This window comes from Rhineura floridana, chromosome 2 (genome assembly GCF_030035675.1).
Source record: "Rhineura floridana isolate rRhiFlo1 chromosome 2, rRhiFlo1.hap2, whole genome shotgun sequence".
NCBI classification, from domain to species: Eukaryota; Metazoa; Chordata; class Lepidosauria; order Squamata; family Rhineuridae; genus Rhineura; species Rhineura floridana.
The window spans coordinates 169,116,110-169,127,660 of record NC_084481.1 but is presented as its reverse complement, the minus strand read 5'-3'; the positions used below and the strand labels follow the sequence as shown (position 1 = coordinate 169,127,660).

Genomic DNA, 11,551 nt, shown 5'->3' with positions numbered 1-11,551 from the left:
TGCCTGGACTTGGTGGGCTGAAACTCAGTGTGAATCCTGGCAAGATAGAGGCACTATGGATGAGCAGTTTCTGAGCCCAGATAACTGGTCAACTGCCTGCTTTGAAGAGGTCAAATTGCCCCTGCAGGAGCAGGTTCATAGTCTTGGGTGTTCCTGGCTCCATCTCTTACTAGGGGCTTTAGGTGACCTCCTTACTTAGAAGTGCTTTTTACCACCTTCAACTGGTAACACAGCTAGGACCATTTCTGAAGTAGGATAGCCAGATCACTCTAATCCACATGTTGGTAACTTCCATGTACTGCCACACTCTATGTAGGGTTGCCCAGAAGCTGCAGCTAGTGCAATACGGCTGCTCACTGGGTATATCACCATTATGTTACACCACTACTGAAATAATTGAACTGACTGCCAGATAGCTACCATTCAAGCTATTAGTATACAAAGCCCTATGCCACATGGGACCAAGATACCTAAAAGCACCCCTTACATACCCAACAGATCACCGCAGTCTACAGAAGACAACCTCCTGCAGATACCATCTCATCAGGAGGCCTGATGTGCTCAATGTACAAAGCAGGCCACTAGTGTGACAGCACCTACACTTTGGAATCCCCTTCTGTTACATATCGGTCAGGTATCACTTTTTGCTGTCTTCAGCAACTATTAAATACCTTTCCTTTCTAGCAAGCCTTTTAAGTGGAGATTTTTATCCCAGTATGTAGCTGTATTGGACTTGAAATTGTTTATATTGTTAAATTGCTTCGAGATGTTTCATAAGAAACAATTCATAAATTAAATATATAATAAGGAGATCTAGAGAAGCCTTTATGTAGGCTGCCCTACATCTGCAAGGACTTCCTTTCCTAAACATATCCTCTGTCCTTCATGGTTTAGGCAGCATTTTAAAAATCCTTTTGTTAACATATAATGACATGTTTCACTTAATGTTTCATTTTAATGAGGTTTTAATAGCTTTTTAAACTGACCTTACAAAAGGTTCCTGGGTTAACAGAGCTGTCTCAAGCTAAATATTTTTTTTTAAATGCTGAGAAACTGACCTCAGGACTGTATGTTTTACATTTCCTTCACATGCAGCTTGCAAATGTATTCATACTTAAGACAATATTATAACATTGACATAAGTGTTTCTGTGAGATCCTGACAATCATTTTGCACATGTAAAAGCATACTATAATAGCAGTTCTTATGCAGCGAATGCACTTGAGTCTTCTGTGAAGGAAACAGTTTTGTGCAGCCATTTGTCAGTCCAAGACACACTTCTGCTGCAAATAACAACCAATGCAGTGGCTATATGAAGATAATTACAAACTCATGTTCATCATAGTCAGATCCAAATATGCATCTGCAGAACCTCTACCTGCTAATTGTTCAGCTTCCTCCTTGAACTCCCAGATGCTTGGCCATGTAGTCTTGCTTTGTAGCCCTGCTTCTCAGCCACAATCTTCTTCTGGTTTATTTCTTCTAGTTTCTTAATCATCTGTTCTATACGCATGTGCACTAGGACAAGGCTCTCCTTTAGCTACAAAAAGAAGTTCAAACCACCAAGCTTAGTTAAAATTTAAGAGATGCAGAAAACAATTTGTATCCATTAAACAGTTTTGTCATTGGAAATAGTGGGAAACTGTCCAATATTTTAAGTTCAGCAACACACCATGTAACTATGCATTTAAGAGACATCCCTCTATTAAAACTATGTGTGTAGCTCTAAAAGTTGAAAAACAAGCAAAAATGCACATGAACAGCAATGCAGAAGTAGGTTATTTCTTCTTTTTAAAGAGGAATCCATGCTCCTGTTCTTTCCTCTTCAAACAGTGTCAATGACATTGATAGGTCACACAAAAGCAACTGTGTCAATACAGTTCTTGGAGAAAGGGGAATCTCTTATGTAGCTTGGGAAAGTGACAGGGGCAGGTGAGCACTCCTTCATGATCTCTTCCAGAATTTGATTGGCATGAACTCAGCATGTTGACAACCACCCCTCTAAACGAGAGTACTGTAAGACAACACCATATCATAGTGTGCCAGTATGGTCCCACACTCACAGGCCTAGGATGAAAGCCAATACTATCAGCAGAGTAGTCTTTTCAACACTTAATCGTACTTGGGAAGATTTATTAAACGTCCAGTTGTTGTTGGGCTCCATCAGCCCCAGTCAGCATGGCCAATGGGGCATTTGTAATTTACTTCAAGGCTGGCCATCCTTAATTTAAACAGTTTTACTTGATTTAAAGAAATGCTGCTGCCACACAGGGTCTGTTTCAGCCTTATCCAAGCAGCAAGGGATCCATTGCAGCACGTTCTAGCCCATGGCACTTGGGTAATGGCAGAAGTCTCAGAATATAAGAGAGACGTCCACAATGCAGCTTCTACCAGAACAGCAGTTAAGACAACATTGATGCAGGAAGGAGCCATGTTGTGCAGCACTCCTGTATAGCGCAAGGAGTCTCCTGTTTCCCCAGTCCCTCTCAGGTAAGGTGAAAACAGACACACAGTTTAATCATCTTTGCTTATTAGTACTATATATCACATTTGCCCTTCATATTTGGCTGCCAATCCCATAATAAGCTGTCAATAATACTTTTTTTAAAAAAAATAGTAAGGTACGTTCTATCACAAGCACAGGTTTAGATCCAGATTTGTGCACATAGAGCTTCTGCCCATTTATTTTTTTTGGCAAGTGCCCCCTCCCACTGCAGTTCCTCTCCCCCCCTGCAAATCTAATGGGGTCCTTAATCCTTGCGAGCAGCTTTTCAGGAGGCTGTAATGGACAGGAAAGAAAGGAAAGCCCCACTGTGTAAAGAACCTTTGGCTCCACAAGTTTGGATCTACAATACAGGGCAACACTTGAGATAGATCAGGGGTAGCCATCATGGTGCCCACTAGATGTTTTGGACCAGAACTCCCAGCATCTCTGGCTCATGCTTGCTGGGCCTGTTGGGAGGCGGCTAACCCTGACACAGATTTCCCTTTCAAGGGGAGGAAGCATCAACCTTAATCTATCTAAATAAAAGAGATATTTGAACCAGTCAACTCGTCATACTTGTCAATGCGTAAAGTTCCATAGGAGAAGCAAGTAAGTTCCAAATGTGCTCATGTCCTGAATGAAGCTCAATTTTACTACACCTTGTTCCAGACAAACACATACTACCTGTTTGGAAAATATTAATATTTACCAGTTTAAAGTGTGAATGTTTTCTACCAATGAACTAGATCATCCATACAACCCATATTGTGCTTAAAAGAACAATTGGTGTTAAGAGGGCCTGGGAGTTGTTTCTTCATTTCTTTTACTTCACACCCTTGAAGTACTACTGCCTTTGATTTATGAAGCCTCAAAACAGTTTGTGCCCTATGCTAATTTGAAGAAAAAAATTACACACACGAGCCAATTTTCCTACATCCAATAAATGTCTCAAAGACTGATTAGGCGTCTGTTCAGACTACTACTCATTTTGCACCTCAGGGCATGGTATACTGTGGAGCAGCCAAAGACAAACCCAGTTTCATATTGTATACTGTCAAAGACTGACAGCGCTACCCTAACCATGTCTACTCAGAAGTCCCACTGAATTAGTGGATTCAGTGGGCCTTATTCCCAGTAAATGAGGTTAGGATTGCAGCCTAAAAACCTTTCAGAGGCTTTCTGTTGCAGGGGTTGTGTACCTGACTGAGAACTTAACAGGATTTGTATTGATACATATTTTGTACATTTATTTATTAATTTTAAATTTATATCCTCCCATCCCTCCAAAAAGGAGCCTAGATTATTTAAATGGTGTCATCTGTTCAGTTCTCCTATCATAAGGGGAAATGGTACATTTTTTAACATACACACAAAAAAGAGAGACTTTACTTTTTGTACATGTTCCTTTAGGCTCACTGGAGGACAGGTCATCTTTGAGGCTTCAACTGTGGTTTTAGTTTTTAACAAGTAACTGAAAAATAAGTTAAAAGAAAATACATTTTGCACACTAGTCTATGTACGTATGAATACAGTAAAAGATAAACATATTAATTTATACTGTAATATTTTAGAACGCTGTGTTCCGTTTCAACGTTTTCTGTCTACTCTAGCAATAGCAATCTCTAAATATTCATAACAGTGAACATTATTGATATTCACACTCCTGTAGTAGTATTCTGCCAATATCCTGATTTCACTGGAATAGGTTCTAATTTGTGGCAGAATGTCCTGAAATAAATAGGTTACCACAATCTCATACTGTAGTACACTTCTGATTCAAGTGGCAATATATTTTGAAAGATCTAGCTAATTACGGGGGGGGGGAATATTTAAAGAAACAGTTCTGCTACCTCAAGCACTTTTGGCTGTGCAGTGGAAGTACCCCTTCCTCTCCTCTCCCCATGCACCCACCATCCCCCCCAACTCTGCTCTGGAGGGTTGGGGGCACCCCAGTACATATTTAGGGGGTGCATGGAGGGGGTAGAGAGGAAGTTCCATTGCATAGCCAAAAGTGCTTATGCTAATGGAACTGTTTGGTTGGATACCGCTCTTAATATGTAAAATTTATTTTATTTTCAAAAAAAGAACTGCTCAGCCTCTCCTTTCTTTCAATAGGCTAAATATTTGAAACCACAGATCACTTCTATTTTATATCCAGTTTTAGGCTGATTCACACAGCTCATTACAGTTACGGCTGGTAACTTCTAGATTGGATTACTGTAATGCGCTCTACGTAGGGCTGCCCTTGAAGACTGTTCGGAAACTTCAGCTAGTGCAAAATGCGGCAGCCAGGCTGTTGACAAGGACCAATTGGTCTGCGCATATAACACCTGTCCTGGCTCGCTTGCACTGGCTACCCATTTGTTTCCGAGCTAGATTCAAGGTGCTGGTGTTGACCTATAAAGCCTTACACGGTGTGGGACCGCAATACCTTGTGGAACGCCTCTCCCGCTATGAACCTACCCGCTCACTTCGTTCAGTATCTAAGGCCCTCCTCCGGGTACCAACTCACCAGGCTGCCCGGAGGACTGTTACTAGAACTAGGGCCTTTTCTGTGGTGGCCCCCGAATTATGGAACAGCTTACCGGAGGAAATACGCCTGGCGCCTACGGTTCTTTCTTTTAGGCGCCAGGTTAAGACCTGGCTGTACTCCCAGGCATTTTAATGTTCAATGTTTTATGTTTAATGTTTTAGTTTAATGTGTTCCTTTCTGTTACTGATTTTATTCTATATTGTATTTTAATTTCGTTTTGTACACCGCCCAGAGAGCTATTAGCTATGGGCGGTCTAGAAATGAAAATAAATAAATAAATAATTCAATGCTCAATTCCTCATCACTAAATATTACATAACTCACTGCCGAGCATATAAACCACTTCCACTGAAAAGCACTGTCTTGAATAGTGATTGCTGTTTCACACGTGCATACACATCTCAGAACGTGACTCTGCATAGTCAGTGTTCAGTGTAACAGGTTTAGACTGGAGACCTGGATTCAAATCCCTGCTCAGTCATGAAGCACACTGGGTGACTTTGCAACTGTAGATGGGAAGATGAAGGGATGCAGTCTTCTGAGCTTCTTGAAGAGGATGGGATAAAAAAATCAATTAAGTGAAGTCACCCTTAGCGTCAACAAAAAATGTTTCATGGCACTTTTCAGAGTCTAATTTAATAAATCTAAACTTGTTTTCCTAGTGGAAAGTTTGAGATCAGCTCTCATAGTAGCATGTTGCTGCTACTAGTGCAGAAATTTTCGAACAGAAAAAAATGCCTGCTTCTAACCAAACGTCAGCTAGAGATTGTGTTGCTGTAACTACCGCAGCACAGAGCCTACATATGATGCCTCAGCCAGAGGGAACAGGACTGCTGCTTTCATTCTTTATATTCCTTTTTATAATATCTTCATATAGGATGTCTTTATGAGTCAACTTGTTACCCTTCATTGTACTGAAGTTTATCCTCATGATTTAAGTATCTGATCAATTCAACATTCATCTGGAGGATACTAACCATACAATACCCTCCTTCAAAAGGCAGAAGAAGCCTCGCAGGTAAGCCAGTGGTTTTGAACAGTAGAGTCTGAAGCCTATGCCAGCCTCACAAGACCGACAGTACAACAAGTTGTAGGTACTGGAAGAAAAAGATCAAACATGAAGTCATCTAAACATTCCAAGTTATGTTCCATAATCTGTTTTATGATCAAATACCAGGGACTCCAAACACCATGAGGAATAGATCTGGAATCTACCCTAGAAAATCCAGAATTCTTCGACCGCAAAATCCAAATTTTTAAAAACTTTGCACAAGTATGCTTTTTGCTGTTAGCATATAGCTTCTCAGTTTATGTGTGTTCCTGCAAAAACCTGTATGAACATATAACCATAGTGATAAATAATCAGCATGGTTTCTTTATTAAAGAATAGGTACAAGAAATGCTGCATTCATCCAAAATGTATTTACAAGGCAATCCTACGAGGGCAGGGGAGGCAGAATCCAAAGTGGATGAAGCGCCAAATCCAAAGCCCTGCTGGGCTTGTACTGACAGGGCAGAAGGGTGTGTGTGCGGAGGGGTCCATTTTTTCTCCTTGTTCTGTCAGCCATGGGGGTTTTCCCTGCCACTGGTCTTCAGCCATTACTGCCAGAACACCAACAACAAACCCACTGGACCACAGGTTCATCTAGTCTAGCGTCCTGTTTCCCACAGTAGCCAACCAGATGCCTTTAGGGAGCCCTTCCCATTGCTGCTGCCCATCTACTTTATTCAGCGGCATTCTGCCTCTGCACCTGGATGATGCAGATTTCTGCCACAGCTTGTAGCCATTGACTGACGTTCTGGACAGTGAAATCCATCAATTTTCATCATCAGATTACATGTATGCCAGTTTCCAACAAAATTGTGCCCATAGTGGCAGACATATCAAATGAACAATAATTTTAACAATGAAAAATATTAGAAATAATCATCATTTCAATAAATACAAAAAATCTCCGTAGGACATTGTATAAAATAATATAAATAAACCAATGTAATTTAACAGCTTAAAACTAAACACGATAGAGAATAATGCCTAACACAGAAATAAAAAAGTAGTATACAAAACATTGTGATGTTCCAGACAATGGACCTGTTTCCAGGGCTGGCGTAAGGGATTAGGGGGCCTTTGGGCACCAACACACACACTCATGCAGCTGGTGCAGGCTTAAACAGGCCCGCCCTGCCCCCCGCATTGTCACATCAGCGCGCTACAAGCCCACACCTGTGGACACACTCATGTGGCAACGTGGGGCGGCCGGGCCTATTCAAGCCCACTCCGGCTGCATCAGGGGTGTTCTTTGGGAGGGTGGAGCACTGTGATCTGCACCAGCATTGGGTTATGGGGAGTGATTTGCAGCCTGGGATAAGGGGTTGATGTGCACTGCAAATCATGCCCTGCGACCTGACACTGGCGCAGATGCACAGCAGGAGCTCTACCCTCCCAGGAGCCTTTAGTCCCACGCCCTACTTGGCTGCCTGCTATCGCCAGGTTTGCCCATATCAAATAGTTTGGTTCCTAAACTCAATCTTTAAACATCCAGGAGCCTCACCCTATCTCTCACCTAGGGTAGTGCAGACAATCCCACCTTGGCTCCCACCCAGAAGGGCATTATGCCCACTGTTATCATGGGCTCTCACTCCATATGGCAGCCAATAACTTTTCTTCTACACTCCTCCACCAATCAGCATACATTCATTCAGGCTGGGGGCAATTATGCATTGCGTAAGACACTTTGTTGCCTATCCTGAACCTAATTGTATGATCAAGTGTTCTAGTATTATGAGAGATGGAGGAAGACTTCTAGTCACTTTCTCTGTACCATACATAAGCTTATAGACTTCAGCCAAGCCCCTCAGTCGCCTTCAGGCTTTCCTTTTAGGGAATGGAAGACATCTGGGTCGAAACACCTTTGTGAATACAGGTCAAAAAGTTCTATTAAGACTGCCTGTACAGAAGGCCTCAAGTGTTTTTTTTAATCCTATTTAAGGTATTTTCACATACTAGTAAATTCACTCTTTACCTAGAGGTAAGTAGTTGCATTATCTACATCAGTCCCAATGATAGTCAACTGAAATGTTATCAGACCACTCCTTCCATGAATTCTACAGAAATCTACAACATGCAGTTGCTGATGGTCTGGGCAGACCAGCTAATGATCTTTCTGCCTGTTGTAGCCATTGTAATGCACTGTGCTAGATACTGTATGATTCTTAATAGAATTCTATTGGTTCTTTTATTTTTGATACTATATTTTATTGTATTACAATTTGCATTCCATAGAATTCAAACTCTAGTATGATCAAATGTAATACAAGAAAAAAAGAACCAATAAAATACAATTAAAAATCCATATGAATATTAAATATAGGCATGCCATGGACCACCAGTTTGGGAACCCCTGCTCCAGAGCAATTTTAGGGAGGTGCCAAGGGGCTTCAGGGGGAGAGGAAACTTGCTTCCCTTCCTGTTCCGCTGACAGAAGAATTACAGCCAGCCAAGTAGCACCACTGGATATAACTCATATACCAGGAATATTAATCATTTTTAGAGTTCAAGAATATTGTTGTCAATATTTGAGGTAAAACTCAAAAGACTTCCAACTGTAAAGCAAAAAAGATTCCCTCCCTTTTTTGTATATCTGTAAACAGAGCTGTTTCTCTAGATGTTCATTGGGAATAAAAGAAATGAAGTGAATAAATATTAACTCAAGCAAGGCATTTAATTTTGAACAATCACAAGAAGTCTAACAGTTAAAGTAGTATTTATTCCATTAGCCACCTTCTACATGTCACATATAAGTAAAAGAAAGGTTGTATAGCGTTACAAAGTATTCTTACTCTTGCAAACATCAGAAGTAATGACTTTTTATTTTACACAGGGCTTCCACATCTGTGTGGTTTGTGCACCAACTCCAGCTCCTAACCCTAAGAATGCAAAACAACAACAACAACCCCAGGCCTTGCCAAACTCCCCCTCCCCTTAGACCGGGACAAACCTCCCCCCTGGCCACGTCACCAAATCTCTTCCCCCACTTTAAACCTTCCTCAGAGAAGGTAGCAGAGGAGGGAGACAGCCAGCCAAACAGGAACAGCAGCCCTGGCATGTCATGACTGTTCCTTCATGGCTCGCCTGGCCACTGGGGGCCCCTCAGTCACTCGCTTGCCACCTGCCATGGTCCTGCAGCATTACCCCTGCCTCCTCACTTGCCCCCCTCTATATCTAGCCTGCCAGCCACCATGGATGGCTGTTGTCACATTGTGTGACGGCAGCCTATGAAAAATATAGATATGGAAAGAAAACTCTCACCATCCAATGAGGTCTCCCTCAATACAGACCATCAGTTTATCTTCCACAACAACATCATTAGTGACTTCTGAAAAGAGAAAGAGACCTTCTTGAAAATCACACAAAGCTGAGGGTTACATTCATAAGTAAGTTAAAAACATTAAAAATATTTTTTCACTTAGTATTTTTCTTTTTCTAGGATCTGTTTGAATATGAACAGTTTTCACATGTGTAAATGAGAGGCATCTATTGCTAGAATCACTGCAACATGCACTTTAGGTTTCATATGTATTATTAGAGACAAGGCATATCTGAATATTCAAACTACTTAAATATTTTGTATAAGGTAAGAACTACATTTAAAATGGCACTCCCTCCCAAATCATACAAGAAAGGATGTTCTCTTACTGATGACTGCAGAAATAGTTTTCTATTATGATACAGATTTATGCATGATATCTGAATGTGGCCTAGCAAACCTAAGCGTTATGAGGATAAGGGCAGGACAAGTCATATATGGCCAGATATCCTCATTCACCTTTGGCCAACCCTCCGGGGAGCATATGCCAGTAGTGGGTGTAGCCACCCCAAATTCTCTCACACAAAGGCGCACATAACCTAGATCAGCTGAGGAGGAAGGTACTTCTCTCTGCTCACCAACTGGTTAATCTGATGACTGGGAAATGGTCTATTTGCATCCCCATCACAGTGCTGGGCAGGACAGGACAGTCCACACCAGCACTGTTTCTACTTAATATTACTATTATCTTGCCAGTGCTGCCAAAATTGATGAGGTCTTTGGAGGTAGGGAAGTGGGGGGGGGGTTTGCTGGAGAGCTAGATCAGGCCCCCAAACTGGGAGTTACCTACCCATGGTCTAAACAGAAACAGGCCTGTTGTAAAATCCCCTTTTGTCCATTTCAATAAGTGATGCCCATATTTGTATTACAACTGAATCCAAGGTACATAAATAATGCTGTGTAGTTATGCATATGTAAGCAAGAATCCAAGCTCTTTGGGGTTTAATAAACAAGTATTCTATCTTGGGTTTATTGTTCTGAATTCATGGGAGTGTTTGATAATACCAGTCATACATTAGAAGGATTTACACCAAAATTAAAAAAAAATAAATCCCAGACATAACCGCTGGTGTGAAAGGGCCTATCTATTCCAATCAGTTCTACTCAATGACAGGAGGAGCAGTGGCACCATAACCACCTGTAGAGCTGAAAGTTAAATCCTGAAGTGGGCAAACAAGCACTTCAGAACATACCATATTTAGCATTTAGATGTGGATTAAATCCACATCTTCAACAGAGCAATTTTGTCATATATCAACTGCCCCTTACATCATGGCTAATGAAACATTGGGAGCAACAAGTAGTAACGGTGAGGGTAACTCATAATGAGATTATTTGTATGCGTATGAAATGAATTCTCCATCACAGTTACCACCCCAAATTCTATGGTTTTCAGTGGGGTCAGCTCATATATTCGGCTGCCTGTCTGCAAAAGTACAGTACGTGTGATAAGCATACAGGTTTGTACCAGATCAAAGGGCAAAAGCAGGGGAAAGGCTTCCTATACTAATTCATCAACAGCTTAGATATCTTAAATTTCATACAGACAGTTCGCACTACCCCTATACAAGTGTAAGAATAACCTGCGTTCGTTAGCACGTGACAACAATCCTGCGAGTGTTTTTTACCAGATCGTTTGAACATCTCTGTACCCTGATTGATGAAGAGTTCGGTGTAACTCGAAAGTTCGAATGTTGTTGTTTTTTAAATCGCCTTTTTTTCTTTTTCGCTTTGGGGCGACCAACCCACCAGTCAAGAGTCTGATCAACTCACTGAAGCAAACGAGAAGGCGGAGCTTCTCCTCCTGGGCGCAAAGATGAAGTGAGTCTCCTAGCACTGCACGGCAACTCCGGCACTGATAGAGCATGCAGTCCTCCAGCCTGAGCCCCCTAGCGCCCGGGAGCCGCTCTCCGGGATTCTCCAGAGTCTTTGCGGTTTGCTGTTTATGGTGACAGTTCTTTGTCCCAGGTCCCGTCCGCTCCACCATGATTGCGTTGCCCAGCTGGGGCTCCTGGAAAAGTAGCCGCAGCTGCCTCCGTACTGCCATCTTGCTTTCCGCCAACCATTCAATCTTAGTTCCCACCTCCTGTGACGCCTATTGGAGCAGTTCCTAATTCACGCTCTCGAATCTCTCCCTTTTGATTGGACATCACTCCTGTCCCTCAC

The 11,551-nt window shown here is 41.9% G+C and overlaps 1 protein-coding gene across 1 annotated transcript; it reads right to left on the bottom strand.

The window, feature by feature from the left end:
- Nucleotides 1-935: 935 nt before the first annotated feature.
- Nucleotides 936-11,540, bottom strand: OIP5 (Opa interacting protein 5). The gene is made up of 5 exons (XM_061611393.1): nt 11,159-11,540; nt 9,328-9,394; nt 5,996-6,115; nt 3,875-3,956; nt 936-1,540 (listed from the first exon to the last, which is right to left on the bottom strand). The coding sequence occupies exons 1-5, from the start codon at nt 11,430-11,432 to the stop codon at nt 1,382-1,384; spliced, it is 702 nt and encodes a 233-aa protein (XP_061467377.1). The 5' UTR covers nt 11,433-11,540; the 3' UTR covers nt 936-1,381.
- Nucleotides 11,541-11,551: the final 11 nt, after the last annotated feature.

Excerpts from the sequence above, each read along its gene's own strand:
- OIP5 (XM_061611393.1), bottom strand. The coding sequence starts at position 11,432 with ATGGCAGTACGGAGGCAGCTGCGGCTACTTTTCCAGGAGCCCCAGCTG. Across the intron at positions 6,116-9,327 it reads GAGGGAGACCTCATTGGATG|TACCTACAACTTGTTGTACT; the intron begins GTGAGAGTTTTC and ends TTTTTCTTCCAG. Across the intron at positions 1,541-3,874 it reads TAAAGGAACATGTACAAAAA|CTAAAGGAGAGCCTTGTCCT; the intron begins GTAAAGTCTCTC and ends TTCTTTTTGTAG.